This window comes from Pinus tabuliformis, chromosome 9, assembly GCF_031772625.1.
Source record: "Pinus tabuliformis cultivar Carrire ecotype Pingquan chromosome 9, CPIR1, whole genome shotgun sequence".
Lineage (NCBI taxonomy): Eukaryota > Viridiplantae > Streptophyta > Pinopsida > Pinales > Pinaceae > Pinus > Pinus tabuliformis.
Window position 1 is genome coordinate 1,453,414,542 of NC_142307.1, and position 18,285 is coordinate 1,453,432,826.

Here is an 18,285-nt window from a genome sequence, read left to right on the forward strand (position 1 = left end):
ACTCGCTGGGCTCTTCAAAATGTGCTTCTCAGGAGTTGGCTGGTTCAGCCAAGAACTTCCCCAAACGCCCGTTGATCTTTGAAATCAAGATTTTCCTGCACATCTTACTTCAACCATTAACAAAGAGGGAGAAAACAACAATAAAATCCAAATCTAATGGAGATACCTGCCATCATATTCAAAAATTTAACTACCATTCAAACCCTAGTGACTAAACAAGATACCTGTGTTTAAAATCACTCTTCATCAAGCTATCATCAATGGCTGAAATTAAATTTATGCAGAAAAATAAAACATCTTACAGCATTTCCAGAAGAGTAACACCAGCAAGATTTCAACCCCAAAGTCTTTCTTTATTGCACATGAAAAATGATTACAAGAGAGCTTTCTTTAGCACAAGACTCATAGATCGAATGATCTCAAATGACCCCTGACACCCTATATAAAGCAAAGTTTTCCAATGGCTAGTTCAAGTGATCCATGTCAAAGTGATCTCGACCGTCGATGAGGATCAAAATTTCTTTTAATCTCATCTGTCGAATTTTTAAATGCATTTTAATATATTAAAAAATTAAAATTTTGCATTTATTTTCTCAAAACTTTGACTTATTATTATTTTATTATTATTAATTTTTTTTTACTTTGTTATTTTTTATTTTATTTTATTTTATTATATATATATATTTTTTATTTTTATTATTATTATTATTATTTTTTTGGACCCTCGAACCTAGCCTTTGGGAATTTTACCTAGGACCTAGGACCTATGATGGAATAAAACATTTTCTAACCCTCAAGACACTTTACATCATGATTTTTTTTTTTTTTACATCTCAAGGGGGAAAACCCGTTTGACATAGACCCTCATAGACTACCCAGTTCTGCAACACAAACATAATCTAGCAGATCAAGCAATTTGTAATATTACTTTTACATAGACTCGACCTAGCACACTAGGATTCCCCTAAGATTCTAATGACAAAATCCATTCCAGCTTTGGGGTTAGGCTGAAGGAAAACTTTGCCGACCATGGGTCGGTGAGACAAAAAACCTTCTGGAACATAGATCATCACTAGAAGATTAGGTTTACCTAGGCAATTACATATATGACACAGATCTGCTAAGATTATTTACAATTTACACATGCAGACTGGGTTTACAAAATAACATGATCGGGCTGATGATGATAGTCTAATGGCACAGACATATCGATCAAGCACTATCCCTTTTGCGAAAAAGGGGGTGTACTGCTATGGGTAGTTGACACGTAGTGGTCAACAGATCCTAAAGACTCTCAATGGGAGTCTTGACTCAAAAACAATATTCTTTGCTCATGAAACCCATGAAGCAAGTCAATATAATAATTTCATTTTTCTTATTTACATCTCTTTACATAAAATCATAATTACATGTCATTATGAAGACCAAACCTAGTTATACTTTTTCAACATCATATTCCTTAGGGACTACCCCCCATAGCCTGTCGTTGGGAGACAGCTAGAACGGAGAGGTTGGCGATCAGAGTGACAACCCTCGACCTGAGTCGTTGTTGCACTGTGCCTGTATAATCTGAGCGACAACAGGACCCAATTAGGTAGTTTCAACCTCTAAGGGAGTGAGAGGTCCACAATACATTCGTTAGATGGCAGGTGTCATATGAAGTAATGACTAAACGTATTGGGGCAACAAGGAAGGCTCCAAGCCACATGCCATGGTACAAGGGTAACTATAATGAGGGAGGCCTACACTTGGCTGTATAGATGTAGGGTGGAGCAATCGTAATACATGAGTTACCATAGGCTTTGTTTTTCCACCCTTCTTCATAAGCCTTTTTCCTTTTTTTGATTTTTCTTTATTTTTGCTGCTTGATGTTCCAGGAAATGAGAGCATTGTGAAAATTATGTAAACCGGAATCCCTACTGCAACAACTGATTAAACTTATCCTATTTGTTAATTACTGAAACATATTATTTACTGCTTCCTACAACAAATATCGAAGCTATCACACTGAAACCTACACCAATTAAATAATATGCCCAAAACAAGAACAAAACAATAGAGAAAGATACAACACAAAGGACAAAATAGTTTTTGGACAAATGTCCCCGGAAAAACCCAATGCAGGAAAACCAGTGCAGCAACTCTGAGGGTTTTTATTATTATGCAGTAATTTTCTGAATACAACTCTAGATGCCCTCCCAACAATCTAGTTACAAAGAAATACAACTAGCAAAAGAAATTTGTGAGATTACCTCACTATACCCGGCAAGTCCCGATTGATCCGGCAGCTGAACTAACGTGTCCCCAACTATTCTTGCATTTCCCCTGCGTGGGCCCTACGTCAGCCTCTAAGGCTCTACGTCAGCTCTGCGCTGGGTCGATTTTCTCTCCCAAAGCTCTGACGTCAACCCTCTTGGCTCAGATGTCAAACCCTACCAAATTTTCGGACTTCTGCTGGGAGGACTACGTTGCCTCTGCGTGAGCCTTTCTAACTCAGCGTCAACCCCTCCTGGGTACTGCACTGCCTCCTTCTGGTGTCTCTCTACCTCTCTGTTGCGTATCCTGGCTCAAGAGAAGACTCTCCAACAAAATTATCCCCGCCCCTCACTGCAAAAGCTCACTATCGAAATTCTCCCGACACTTGCTCTGCTTCAGAAAATCGAACTTCTGTGCTCACTCTGTGTGTTTTCCAAGTGACCCTCAAGCTTCCTTAAATAATCTTCTCGTTAACATTCAATGGCCTAGATTAGAAGCTAATCAATGGCTAAGATCATTTCTGCTTGATCCTCGTCTTCTTCTAGAAGTTACACCCACAATTTATATTAATACCCATTAAGTATTTTATTTCCTAAGTTTAGACTTAGGGTCTCATTGAAAACAATTAATTATTTTAATAAAATTGTTTTTGAGTGGAATTTCCCAATACGCTTTCTGGGTTCTTTGGAATACATGTGCCTAAGCCTCCTTGCAAAATTTGAGACTTAGAGCACATCCGATGCTACCATAAATCAACAAGCATGATGTGAATGATATAGCAGTCGAAATGTAATATCCCTAAGGGAAAATTAATAGTAAATATGCAAAGAAAAATAGACAAAAACACCATGAAACCAAAACAAACAATCAGACCACGAATTTGCATCCAAAACTGCACTGTGTACTCATTTTATTAATGGAAAGAGGTGTACAACAAGGTGCTGGAATGAGTGCACCTGGGCTTGCTCTAGGCAAGCTAGCAAAGCCCCAAAATGATCAATGAATCACCCTCCTCCAATCTGCTGCTAATTTGGCCCAAGTGTTGCATTGTAGATGTTGATTTTTGATAGCATCGGATGTGCTCTAAGTCTCAAAATTTGCAGGGAGGCTTAGACACATGCATTCTCCAATACCCAGATATTGTTTTGGGAAATTCCACCTAGAGACAATTTTATTAAAATAATTAATTATTTTAGTGGGACCCTAAGTCTAAACTTAGGAAATTAAAATAATTAATGGGTGTTAATCTAAACTGTAAGTGTAACTTCTAGAAGAAGACGAGGATCAAGTCAAAATGATCTAAGCCATTGATTAGAAGTTAATCTAGGTCGTTGCTTGTCCAAGAGAAAGATATAAGAAGAGGTTTGATGGGCACTTGGAGAACACACAGAAGGGAGATCAGAAGTTCGATTTTCAGAAGCAGAGCAGCTGCCAGAGAGATTTTCGATAGTGATCTTTTGCAGTTAGGGGCAGGGATAGTATCTGAAGGGAAATCTTTCCCGGTTGGAGAATACTCAGTAGAGAAGTGAGAGAGAGATCCAATAGAGGCAGCGCAGAGCCAGAGAGGCTAACACAGGGCCACGCAGAGGCAGCGTAGGTTGACGCAAAGGCAACGCAGATCCTTGGGGAAGTCTAAAACTTTGCTGAGGAGATCGATTTCTGTAGCTAGAAGCGAGGGTGTGAGACCAAGAGATCAGAAGTCAGAATCTCAGAGGCAAATCGATCAACCAGGAGGAGTGACGCAGTCCCCAGAGGGTGTGACACTGGATTGACGCAGTGACTGCATAGAGGCAGCACAAAGGCAACCAGGGCCAGTTCATTCAATGGTAGGATCAGCCAAGATTTCCAGTGATAGTGTGAGGTAACCTCCCTTATCTCTCCATCAGTGATATTCTCTGTAACTGGATTATCGGGAAGGCATCCAAAGATTGTATTCAGAAATTACTACTGCATAATAATAAAACCCTCAAAGCTGCTGCACTAGTTTTCCCGCATTGGGTTTTTCCAGGGACATTTGTCCAAAAATAGTTGTGTTACGTGTAGAAGTGTTGTTATTTCTTTCTTGTTTAGTTTCTTATTTCCGTATTTTAATTAAATGGTGAAGGCTGCAGTGTATCTATTTCAGTGCTTCCTGTAGGAAACAATAAATAATTTGGTTCAGTAATTAACAAATAGGAAAAACGTAATCAGTTGCTGCAGTAGGAATTTGGGCATCCAAATTTTCACAATAGATGCCCAGAAATGTGTTGCTACCTGAAATGATCTGCTGCTAGAGCCCTCTCCGCTCCTCAAAAAATTCTGGGAAATTAATCTCGGCCTCTACTCAAGAAACCCTGAATAATCCATGAAGGGTTTGGCCAAAGCTTGACCCTGGAAATTCTACCCTCTTGGGCTTCACTAGCTCTTCTGCTGGGAAAATCGACCCACTTGAAGATTCTGCTGCTGAATGCTCCCAAAATGTCTGCAAACCCTGTTAGAAGGCTTCCCAAGCTTTCCCTCCAAGTTTCCTCCACAAAATCCCCTCACTACTCAACTTCCCGGAGTGCCTCAAGCCAATACTGATCAATCCCTGCGCTGTTGTAGCTTTCCCTGCTGCTGTAATTCGACTCTCCGTTACTGGTACGATTTGGGACAAAGTAGGACTCCCTACTTGGGCTGGCACTCGAAGTTCACTAAAGCAAGGGTTGGAATTTTCGCTCGTAACCAGTGTGCTGAATAATACATGCAGACTTGGCTCACTTCTCAAGCGTGTTATGTCAAAAGACAAATTCTGAAAATGATAGATGATGAAAAAATGAGAGCCCCTCCTTCCTTTTATCGATTTGCCTCCAAGGTTGCCCATGTGGGCCCACATCGAATTCTCCTCACCAATTTTGCTCCAATGGGAGTGTACTCTCCATGTGGGCCGAAATTCCCTTGTGTGGGCCCCCACGCTCCACCAAATCCGCAATATTTACATCGAACTCTAATGTTGGGGTGCTTCTCATGCTAAAAATCAAATGTGGGTCCCCTAAGCCCACTCCTCGTAAGTGAAACAATGTAATATGCCAAAATTGAGCAAAAATTGATATTTACTTAGTGAAACACTAAGTAGGAATATGATAATATCACACGATACCCACTTAGAGTAGGGTAGTTCATCGCTTACCAGGGGTTGGAACAATCATGGGTTCCTTAATGATGCAGGGGGATCATCTAGGAGCCATAGAAACTAGGGTGATGGCCATAGTGATAGGGTAGATCTCATGTTTGGATTTTGCCCACGTGCTAAATTTTTATGTCCCAAACATCTTTTGCATTTTATGGTACATTTCCTATTGAGAGTGGCCAAATTATGCTTTTCACTTTCTTTTTAGCTGCATCGACCTTCGGGGCATCATCTCAGGCCTGACCCAACGTGTGGACAAGTGGGTGGTGGTAACTCCTTGTGGACTGATCCAGGTGGCTCCAGACACAGGCAGAAGTCCCAGAGGACTCAGAAAGGTTCAAAATTCAAAGTGGTCAGATTGCTCCCAAACCAACACCAGATCGAAATGCTCATCGCCCTGATTCCAACGGTGCGAACGACACTCAAATCCGAGCTCGTATGAGGGAGAACAAGCCAGTCAAAGTTCCGGTCAAAGTTGCGCAGTGGGCCAAGTTTAAGTGTCCTACAAATCCACCGTCAATCGACGTGGAACCTAGCTCCTGAAAGCGAGCGAATTTGTTGGATACTTACTTTGTCCAATATCCCTTATATTAGACAAAATCAAAACAATGTTTATTATTAACAAAAATAAAAAAAAAATATATATATATATATATATTAATTGGGTGGCGGGCCATGACCCCTGCCACCCCCATCGGATCCAAACCGTATATATTAAAAAAATAAACATTAATTAAAAAAAAGGGCCGATAGGCCATGACCACCGCTGGCCCCAACAGTCACAAAAAAAATGTTTATTAAAATAGTCTGGTAGCCATGACCCCACCGGACCTCCAACCAACCACCGCCACAAATATTACGTTGTAACCATATATTACATGGGGCGGATAGGCCACCTCCGGTGGACCCGACCCACACCCCAACAACATGTACCATATATCAGTATGGGCTAGCGGGAATCGAACCCGCCCGGCCACGTGGCCGGCCCGCTCCACTAGTGGCCGGCCCGCTCCACGGGTGGCCTAACCCAAAACCTCAATGCGATCCATGTTTAAATACAAAACGGTTCCGCCACACCTAAACTCAACCAAAAACGAGCCAAACTTAACCGCATGCCGTTTAAAAAAATGTGTTGTGTGTATTTTTGGGAGAGGTGGGATTTGATCCCCCGACCTCTCCGCCTCCATTATTCCGCCTAACCACCGCGCCATGGGTGGCGGCTTTGTAAAGTCCGCCACCCTACCACCATATAAACCCTCATTTGCTCAGTGTGTAGAGGCCAAGGAGAGCGTGGAAATCAAGACATATATTTTTTAATTAATTTTGTAGGTGGAACCATGATCTTGGAAAAGAGCAGGCAAAACCATGATTGAGCCAAATTTTCAGGAGGGCAAAATTTTGCCAGTGTCCAAATTGGACAAATTTTATGTCTATCCTACACCTCTCAGTGACATGAACCTGATGGCACAGACAGAATTTTGATCTGAGCAGCAGATCTTCAGATGACCCGGAGGAGGGAATCTTTGAGGAATCTAGGGGGAATCTAAAAGATTCCTGTAGCCCCAGATTTTCACTTTGTCAGAATTCAAAAATTTGACAGTCGATTTTACACTATTCGACGCCACGAATCTGATGGTGTAATCAGATTTTCCATTTGATCATTTCATTTTTCGGCCACTTTTAAAGTGGAGTGTAAATGTCAACATTCAATGTGCGAGCAGTTATTTCCATGAGATTCGACGCCACAAGATTGATGATGCAACCAGATCCAGCAGTTTATCATCCTTTTCTTCAAATAACTCCTTGATGTGAGGTATATGCAGTGTGATCATGTACTTCTTTATCTCTTTGCGTAAGATGCATTGTGATGTATAGATCCCTGTTTGATGTTTGATGTTTGATGTTTGATGTGGGATATTGTTTTTGTTCTTGATGTGAGATGTACTTATTCTCGTGTTTTTATTGAGATCCCTTTGTCGTCATGTTGACGGGATACCCATGTGTCAACATGTATGTTTGAATTGAGATCCCTGTGATGCCATGTTGGCGGGATGCTCATTATTAACATACGTGAAATTATGTCATGCTGATAGGACTCCTTTTTTGAATGAGAGTCCCTGCAACATAACATCTCTTGAAGCCACTCCTGCGTGAGGGCATATTCCTTGTATGATAGAGAAAACACATGCATGTACATCATCACTCTTTCCAGCACTTAATGCAGCGGCCTACACCATCTTGACACCGAGGCCTGGAGACATAGTCCCTCCTGGACGAACTTCGTTATCAACGTCTCGTGTTTTATGTTGTTGATTCTTGTCATGTTCCTTCTTCTTTACAGCATGCATATATGCTCCTTTATGCTCTTTTAAATGCAATTCTAATCACATCACGAAAGCAAAAGTTCTTGGTTGAATCCAGGAGTTGAGTCAACTCAGATCATGGACCCAATGGAAAAATGTGGACCCAGATGGGAAATATGTGAAAAGGGTTATAATGAGTGGAGGGGACTGATGTATGTGGTGTTGGGAGCAGCCAAAATCAAGGTTTCCCATGTATTGCCACTCCTAAATCTAGTAGCCAATAAAGGAGATCCCACGGGACTAGGATACAAGACAAACCACCAAGTTGGACACGGGGACAAGTGTACAGACCAAACCCATTCTTTCCACCGAATCCCCCCACTAATTCATTTCTGGATGTGTCCATGATAAGTAAGCAAAAATACCCAATTACATAATGAAAGCCATACCTTCGGGGTTGGAAGGCCCACCTTCAAACATATGATCATACAGATGACCGAGGGCACATAATGGCTAGCTTAGGTGGCGGAAAATGGTCCCACATCGAGCTATCTGGTGGCTACAAGGTGTCGCTGGCTATCGGCTGAAGTCAAATGGAGAAGAAAATTTTCTCCTACCCACTTGTGGTGGGTAACACTCCCTTCAAAGATTTGATATTTCAATGGTTAAAGTTCCTAAGACTCCATCAACCAAGTAGGTAGAAGGCATTGGCAAGTCACTTGATCATTGGAAATTCTAAAACTTTATCTTTTACCTCTCTTTTCCTATTTTTTCCCTTCACGGCAAGTCGTTATGGCTAGGGCTAAGGATGAATTCGATCAGGGTTTGAATTGTTGGAACGTTGGAGCTGATATGCCATTCTCCCACCTTTCTTGACCTCACAAACTCAAAATATAGCATATTGCATGGTGGAAAGTGCTTCACTGGGGCTGAGGTCATCAACCCTAGGTAATTTAAAGCCATACAAAACCCCAATTCTTTACAAGGCTACAACTTAGGGCTATTTGAATGTTTTCCACTCCATTGGTTGATCATATTTTTCAAAGCAAACCTTTTCTCTATGATTGTATGCCTAGATGTACCATTGTTGAACTATATCCTGAAACCCTAGGCTTCAAGTACCATTACCTAGACTTCTTCATAGGTACATTTTTCCTTTATACAAAGAATTGTGCCTAGTTCCATGTGAGTACCTTGATCGAGTCTCTTAAACATCACCTTGATCCTATCAACATAGAATACCTGCAGGTGATTTATATTGGGAAGCCTCCCGTGTGGTGAAATTCTGTTAAAGTGCAGGAGGTGGAGTGCTAAGGTGACAGTGACAGCCACATCATTGTTGCATTAGGCTCTGGCCCTTGCCTTGTGAGGCCTCTAGATTTTGAGACAACATTGACCATTAAGCTTTTTGTTTCCATTCAATACTATATGAGCTGAACTTGCCATGTTTTAAAGGTCTTGATTGTACCAAACAAATCCAAATTCACTATTACAACTCAGCAATTGGCAGCACTACTTCTTTCCCAAACAAAACCCTCTTCCAAATCCGAGTCTTGAACTTCTTGTCCATCAAGCTCTAGAAAAAATCATTTTCTATGCCCAGAAAATTAGAAAATCACTGGTCTTGACTATCACTCCATAAAAATAAAAATAAAAAATTAGATTCTGCATACAAAAGCATAAACCTTCTTCAAAATTAATGGAAATACAGGCTCAGCAATCATAAAACTTAGTGGTATTAATTCTCCAAGCAAAGAGTGTCTCAATTCTTCTTCAAGTCAACCCAATTCTCTTCTCTACTCCACATGCTACCAAGTATGGGTGGGTATGGTGTCTACATACAGGCACTGTGGCTGCAGTCTCCAAATAGCAGCTTATACCGGTGTCTTACCCTTTTATTCTTAAAATCTCTTTCACTCACACTCACACTGCTTCTCTTCATCGTCAAATCCCCAATCCTAGACTTGCCAGTTCCTCACAACAACATATCACTTTTTATTCATAAGTCTATTACTCTCTAACTTTTATGGTGATCGCTGCTAGTTCACAGCTCCATTCCTCTCATTTTTGTGACACGGCCTCTGAACATTTCGCAGAGAGTTGGGAAAAAATTAAACATTTTATAAGAAGGCTTACTTATGGTTCAGAAAGGAAATTTTGTTTTCAATGTGGAATAAAAGAAAGGAAAAGCTGGGCAGTACCCTGAGGAATGGAAGAACAATGAAGGGATTAAGTGGGAAGCCTTGAGTTTTCTGGTTCACTTGCTAACTTTGAAATCTTCTTGTTAGAAATTGCAATATGAGTATTATATACAGAAATGCTGACATTTTTTATAAAGAAAAATTATATATTTCAAAAATTGGCATGCATAACTGTATAATTCAGTCTTGTATAGCCCCAAGGGTTAGCTCAGTTGGTCAAAAACCGTGCCTCGCCATCGGGAGGTCACAAGGTCGATTCTGCCCGAAGCCCTTGGGGTTAGGTCTTGCCAGTAGGCCGAGGGGCGATTAGCCCAGATTTTTCCGTGGACGTAGCGACCACTCACTGACCAGGGTGTTCGTGAACCACACTAAAAATAAAAAATAAAAAAAATCAGTCTTGTATACTAGGTATGGTCACTGGATTTATCAGAGAAACCACAAAGTTGTATGATTTGGGAACCTTTTTCCTACTGTAATATAAAATGTATGTATATTTTTTCCTTTTAAACATATAAAAAAGGTCTACACACCTCATAACAAAAAAATATTATGGCTCAATCATACTTCTGCATGCTTTGGATAAAGTTATGAATTGTTATTATTGTAGTTTCTAGCTGATTAGTAAAAAATAGAAAAAGTGAAGAGACACCCAATTTACCGAAACTGATTTACAAAGGATAAGGTCAAATACACTATGCCAAAGTATTAAACACATGATTCAGTATTCCTAGATTATATTTTACAAAGGCCTCCAAAATCTAGCCATGCTTTGATTTGCCAGAATTGCATTGGAGATTGGAATTTGAAATATGAATGAAAAACTATGTTATACTATCCTAGCCTGTGAAACAGCTATACAAAATCACAGGATTAGATGTTATATGTCCTCAACAACAAAATTGTTCATCCTCTGAAGTCTTGAAGTTTTAAAAAATGTTCAGTGCCATTATACAGAACGCTTAATCTTATAAACAAAGATGTTGTCAGGAAAAATTTTAAAATAGATAAAATATAAATGGCCATTTCACCTCTGCAAGATACTGCATATAACTATCTTCCAAAGGGTATTTCTCACTTGCATAGAACAGCATATGCTCTGCAAGACAAACACAACAATATTAAAATTTCAAATGAGATGCTTGTTACTATTATATGATCATAACAAACAATTTTCTGAACTGCAAGAGATTTTATTCTGTAAATCAATTATTTTCAAGAAGACATTCATTGCTGCATTTAACCAAGTTGTTTAGGATTTTATCATAATGTGACAGAGAAGTTGTCATATGTGGACACTGTTGACCATTGAAGTATACCTAAAAAACAATTTTAAGACTCCATGCCCAAAGATATGTGAGAGACTTCATGTACCATCAGAGTTCATCTATCATCAGAGTTTTTTAACTCTATTTCTTCTTCTCATCTTGTACTCAAATTCCACAAGCCCTTTAGGGATGATGTAAAATGATGCTAGTGTGATGAATTTAGTTATGTAACAAGCCTAGGTAACTTGGGACATTATCATCAAGTGAGTTTACTCTGGGAGGTTTTTTTATTTGGTTAATTATTATGTGTTTCGAGGGCTTAATAATTCATTGAGTTTTTTCCCCAAACCACAACCCCAAGGCCAGAGTGCGGCATGATGGCGAGGCTTTGGGTGAGTCCTAATGTCTAGAGTTATTGTATATTACTGTGAAAATTTTTGAATCGAACAAGTCAGAAATCCTACTGCAATCAACTGATTTGCATTACCTACTTGTGTTCTTCAATTAACAAGTTATTTTCAGAAATATTCAGAAAATATTAATGTAAATACTAAATACATTGTAGCCTACACCAATATACAAATCAAGTACTGAAAAATAAATGAGACAAACACACAAAGACACACTTATTTTTGGACTAAACGTCCCCGGAAAAATCCAATGCGAGAAAACCGGTGCAACAGCTCTGAGAGTTTTCTAATATTAAGCAGAAGTTCTGAATACAAATGTTGGTTGCCCTCCAGAAAAACAAGTGAAAGAGAAATACAATGGCGGAAAACCTGAGTGAGTTTTACCTCACTTCACCCAGCAGATTCCGGTAGCAAAACTGGTTGACCCTGGCTACAACTGCGCTACCCCTTCGCAGTAACTGCGTGGGCATGCGTGGAGCTCTCTGAGGCTCTGCGTCAGCTCTTCTACCTACTACATCAGCTTTCCCAGTTGTTCCAACAGTTCCGGATCTCTGGGTGGAAGGCGACTTTCTTCCTCTGCACTGGCCCTTTTGGCTCTGTGTCAAGGCTGCGTGGGCCCAGACTGGCCCAACGTCAACTCTCCTGGTTACTGCGCTACCTCCATAAGCTTCTCTCCGCTTCTTTGGCCTCTCTGTCTATATTCCCAACTATCCCTGCCCCTCAGCTGCAAGATCTCCCCAATCAATTTTCCTACTGAGAACTTCTCACCTCAGAAAATCGATTTCCTCAATCTCTTTGTGTGTCTTCTCCAACTGGCCCCAAGCCTCCATTTATACTTTTCTTGTTGAGAAATCAACGACTGAGATTAAGTCTCTAATCAATGGCTAAGATTAAATTAGACTTGATCCTCATCTCTTAGAAGCTTCTCTCCCATATTTTCATTAATACCCAATAATATTTTAATTTTCCTAAGTTTAGATTTAGAAACCCCATTAAAAATATTGATATTTTAATAAAATACAATTCGGGTGGAATTTCACCAAACTATTTTTGGGCCTAGAAGATCTCATGTTTTCTAGCCCCTCCACAAAATTTCAGAGCTAGAGCACATCAGATGCTACCCAAATATCAACACTCCCTCTTTGCGAGGAATGTGTTGTAGCAATACTTCCCAACAGAAGTATCACACTGATCCACGACATCGGTCCTCTACGTCGCTGATGCTCGGCCTGCTGCCCCTCATCCACTGCACTGCGTCACGCTGTACCGCTACCCATGACACTGCCACTGTCAGTGTTGCATCTGTATTGCAGCTCCCTCTCAATATGTTGCATCATGCTGCCCATAGCACTGCCACTGCTCACTGTTGCACTGCAACTCAGTTGCTGAGAAGTAAGCAACTGAAAAGCCGACATGTTGGTCAGTCTGGGTGCTTCGTGATGCTGAAGCTACCTCTGCTGCTAATCTATGCTGACCCTCTGATACTACTGCGATGTTGTTGTATATGCTTTGTGCCTCCCGCAATGCTGCAACACTCTACTGCGCTACTTCAAACACTGGCACTCTAGCTCTGCCACTGTTTCTCCATCATCCCTCGCACCAACTGACTCCCATCATTCTGGTACTCTCATTAAGGAATCCCGTAGCCGTATGTAATCCAAGAGTTTGGGCACCTCAAGGATCCTGCCCTATGTCTGTAGTCCTCCCGATTACAGCTCAATATCGCCCCACCTCTTCTCTAGAGGTGCATGAGCACTCATGGCGCAATCATGATCATTGTCCTCTCCGTAAACTTTCTCTGGAGCAGCCTTTGGGTCAGATTTCTCTTCTTTTTCTTTCTTCCAAGGGCACTGTGTGGCGAAATGACCCATTTCTCCACATTTGAAGCATCTGACTTTGGATATGTCCTTTTTCTTTCTCTTTTGCTGCCCTTGCTGTCCCACTGATGCGAGAGCTGCATCCTCCTCTTCCTCCTTCTTAAATCTGATACCTTTGTTGTTGCTTCTTGCCTTGGTCAACCATCTGATCTCTTCCTATCGAAGAGTTGCCCACATCTCCTCCGAACTGGGAAGAGAAGCCCTGCCCAAGATGCTTTGGACAAAGGTTTCCCAGTCTTCAATGACTACATTTAGGGCAGTCCTGACCATAAATTCAGGATCTGGTGTAGCCCCTACGGAAGTTAGTTGGTCACGGATCCCTTGCAACCTGAGAAGGAAGCGATTAATTTCTTCTCCTTTCTGCATATGAAACTGTCTCAGCTGAATCTCAAGCAACATCTTCCGCTAAACGAAAGTTCCCTCGTACAAAGTGGTCAAGACCTCCCACAATTCCCTTGTTGTGTCTTTCTTAGCAATATATGAGATCACCTGATCCTTGACCCCGTCCAAGATCATGCACTTTGATTTTGCCTGAGCCTCCTCGTACTTCTTGAGAGGATCAGCATCAACCGGAACAACAACCGTCTTCAAGGCATAATCCTTGATGCGAATTTTGTCCAAAGTTGCTAGGATCCTAGCCTTCTAGATAACGAAGTTTGATGCTCCATCCAACCTGTCCTAATCCCTGAGTCCATTAACAGCCATCTCTGCTCAAAAGAATGTCGAACTGGTTCTCTTCTCCCTCTTTTGTTGCTGCCCCAACAAAACTCAGATCTGGATTTCTTTGGCGCTAGAAATCCTCTAAGGAACAAGCTCCCTCTGAATTTCGATTTCCTTCACGGAAATCCTTCTGCCAACCACTGTCGAATCACTCCTCTCTGATCTCTCTTTGTTGTTGCTCAGCACTGGATCTAGATTTCTTGGCAAGAAATCTTCTGAGGAACTGATTCCCTCTACTTTTCTTCTGCCCCACTAGGTATTGTTCTGCACCAACAAAATCAACACCCCACCAGCAACTCCAGATGAAATATGCACTGCACCTCTAGCCACGGCAACTGGAAAACGAGACTCAACAATCTCTGCGTTGGCCCAGTAACCACTGTGCTGCCATTTGCAACAACAATGTCACTCAATCAGGCTGACGCAAGATCTCCGTGAGCCTCCCTTGCTGACTGCGTCATCCCTCCTTTGCTCTCTTGGCCAGAAACTGCGCTGTCTCTCAGGACAATGACTTCCACACAAATTTTCTTCGGTCCTTTTGCTGATGGGTTCAGTCCTCCTTGATCTGCAATCACTCTGATACCATGTGAAAATTTCTATATTGAACAAGTCAGAAATCCTACTGCAGTAAACTGATTTGCATTACCTACTTGTGTTCTTCATTTAACAAGTTATTTTCAAAAATATTCGAAAAATATTAATGTAAATACATTACGGCCTACACCAATATACAGATCAAGTACTAAAAAATAAATGAGACAAACACAGAAAGGACACACTTATTTTTTGACTAAACGTCCCCAGAAAAACCCAATGCGGGAAAACCGGTGCAGCAGCTCTGAGGGTTTTCTATAATTAAGCAGAAATTCTGAATACAAATGTTGGTTGCCCTCCCAGTAAACCAGTGACAGAGAAATACAATGGATGAAAACCTGAGTGAGTTTTATCTCACTTCACCCAGCGGATTCCGATAGCAAAACTGGTTGTCCCCGGCTACAACTGCGCTGCCCCTTCACAGTAACTTCATGGGCCTACATGGAGCTCTCTGAGGCTATGCGTCAACTCTTCTTCCCACTATGTCAGCTTTCCCGGTTGTTCCGACAGTTTCGGCTCTCTGCGTGGAAGGAAACTTTCTTCCTCTGCACTAGCCCTTTTGGCTCTGCGTCAAGGCTGTGTGGGCCCAAACTGTCCTAACGTCAGCTCTCTAGGCTATTGCGTTGCCTCCACAAGCTTCTCTCCGCCTCTCTGTCTATATTCCCGAACTATTCCTGCCCCTCAGCTACAAGATCTCCCCAATCAATTTTCCTCCTGAGAACTTCTCACCTCAGAAAATCGATTTCCTCAATCGTTTTGTGTTTTCTCCAACTGACCCCAAGCCTCCATTTATACTTTTCCTGTTGATAAATCAATGACTGAGATTAAGTCTCTAATCAACAGCTAAGATTAAATTAGACTCGACCCTCGTCTCTTAGAAGATTCTCTCCCATATATTCATTAATTCCATTAATATTATAATTTTCCTAAGTTTAGACTTAGGAACCCCATTAGAAATATTAATTATTTTAATAAAATACAATCCGAGTGGAATTTCACCAAACGATTTCTAGGTCTTGGAGATCTCATGTGTTCTAGCCCCTCCACAAAATTTTAGAGCTAGAGCACATCTGATGCTACCCAAAAATCAACAATTACCATACTAGAACACTCGTAAAATTTCATGGAATTTGAATAGGTCTATGGGTCAGCTTTTTATTTTTTTAATTTCCCACGGGACAAAAATTTGAATAAATTCTGAATGTAAAGTATAACAAGTGACGTCTAGAGAAGTTGTATGGGGTATGTGTGCTCAAAATTACACCCCACCCTCAACTTTCTACTATAACACATTTTGAGGAGTAAAAATAAGTTCTAGACCCTCAAAATCGACATTTTTCTAAGTTTTGTGGAAAATGTAGCAATAAATTAGCCCAACAATTAAATAAATTGGAGAAAATAAATATCCACACATGCTAAATGATGTGGAAATGAGGTGGAAAATCATCAAAGAGTCAAAGAGTGATGTGGACTCCACCATGGACCAAGAATCAAGGAGAAACATGTGACAAAAAAGGCAAATCGAATTTCTTGGGAGAAGACAACGAGTTCTCAAGGACATATCCCACGATTTGTGGAAGCTAGCTCGAGTTTCAAGCTCAAGTCTTGAGTTTGGTTGGATTTCACTTGAGTGAGGTGGAGAGTGGTCTCCTACCACTCCACTTCACTCTCCCACATGTCCCCTCATCTCAACAAAGTCTCCCTCATCAAGGATTGTGTGGGCCTCTAAGGAAGAAATCAAGTTGCCACTTGGGAAATTCAAATTGCATGGAGGAGAATTGGGATTGTCACCCATTTGCTTTGGGATTCTCACCATTTGCCTTGGGATTGGCTCCCAAATTTCTATTTAAGTGAGCAATGGACTCTCACTATGTATTCATGTTATGAGCTATTGGGCTTGAGGAAACTCTGTCATTTTGTACACTTGCATTTTGCTAATAAAACAAAGACTTTGGGGAAATTTTGGTGGTGTTATCCTTACATTTTGAGGTGATTTCTTTCCATACTATTGTTATTGTGCTTCAATTTCTTATGCTCTTGAGTTTGTATTAGCTTCTAATGCCATTTGTTTTGGATTGATGCGTAAAGCTATCTTGCACATACCTTTGAATTGGAGTAATGTTCTAGGAGTGAAATTGCTAATTGGTTTTTGGAGAAATATTTAGTTTATTTCACCCATTGTGTTGCTCTAATTCCTTTTGCAAGCTAATATTTGTCTTCAAGTGTATAGGGAAAATCTATTTGAATTGTGTGTAGGAATCCATTTGGGCATGGGAGAAGTCTCACATAGATCAACTCACTCCCAGATTCAAGGTTGCTCAAGACCCATCAATTTTCACTTTGAGGATTTCATTTAAAGAGAAGCAAGAGAGGAGTTCTCTTTCCCATTATCTACTTGAATCATTTATAAATTTAAATTTCATGCTTCTTTTGATTTAGAGCTTTCAAAGATTACATAAGCTATATAAAAGCAATTTTCTAGACTAGACAAGTATGGGGGTTCACTCCCATCACTTGGTTTGGTTTCTTGTATATTAGCATGTATTATATTTTGACTTCTTTGCATGCTCTCTCCACTAACAATTCATTTTATTTTGCATCCCATAGTTGGAGCATTTTGTGATAGATTTTTAAGAGAAATTACTTGAAACTTTTAACAAGTGTTTGCAGGACCTCTCACAGAAGTGGACCTCAAATTTCAAGGAGACTATGAGCACTTTCTGGAAGGACAAGTTTGCTTGAAGGCATCTGCAAAATAGCTAGGCCGTGGGCCCTTTTTCTCTCTTGTAAGTTTTTAGATTTTCAGAATTTTTCATTGGCCATTGTGGTTGCCAAGTTTCACAAGGAGACTCTAGCTTCTATATTTCCTACTTCGTAAAAGTTTCTCATTCATCTTTTGGACAGCCTTCTATAGGCCTTCTCCTCATTATAACATCTAATAAAATTTCCAATTTTCTTGTGGGAGCTTGGGAATTTACCCAATGGCATCCCTCCTCATTTAGAGGGAGGACTTTTGTTGGGTGGATTGATTCTCTTGATAGTTTTCTTTTAACTTACATGCATGCTTAATTGGGAATTAACACAACCTCACATCACATTTCATTTGCTAATTAAGTTTGCTATTTAAGTTCTTGCATGCCTAAGTTTCAAGATTGACAACTTGCTTCTTGAGCAATTTTGATTTATGTGCAAGCACTTTACTTTTGTTGACAAGCTTTGATTTATTCCATTTGCACTCAACTTGTTTAACTGTTTCATAACTATTTGGATATATGCTTCATTATTGTGTCAACTTATGCTACATGTTTTGGTGATTATTGGAGCATTACATTTCACTTGAAGCAATTCACTTGTCTCATTTCATTTAGCTTGTCTGCTTGCAAACAATTGGTGAAGCACATGCAACACTTGTGAGCTAATTTCCATTTTATTTCTCAAATTGAAATCATTATTGCAATTTATGTTGAGCACTATCTCATTGTTCTTATTTTGAAGCATTGCAATCAACACT

The 18,285-nt window shown here is 40.4% G+C and overlaps 1 protein-coding gene across 2 annotated transcripts in view; it reads right to left on the reverse strand.

The window, feature by feature from the left end:
- LOC149154060 (insulin-degrading enzyme-like 1, peroxisomal) overlaps nucleotides 1-18,285 on the reverse strand; it is a 699,115-nt gene that overhangs the window by 558,852 nt on the left and 121,978 nt on the right. For both annotated transcript variants that reach the window (XM_089445417.1, XM_089445416.1), the window contains exon 3: nucleotides 10,937-11,004. In XM_089445417.1, coding sequence (XP_089301543.1) covers nucleotides 10,937-11,004 — 68 coding nt within the window. The remainder of the gene's footprint in view (nucleotides 1-10,936; nucleotides 11,005-18,285) is intronic.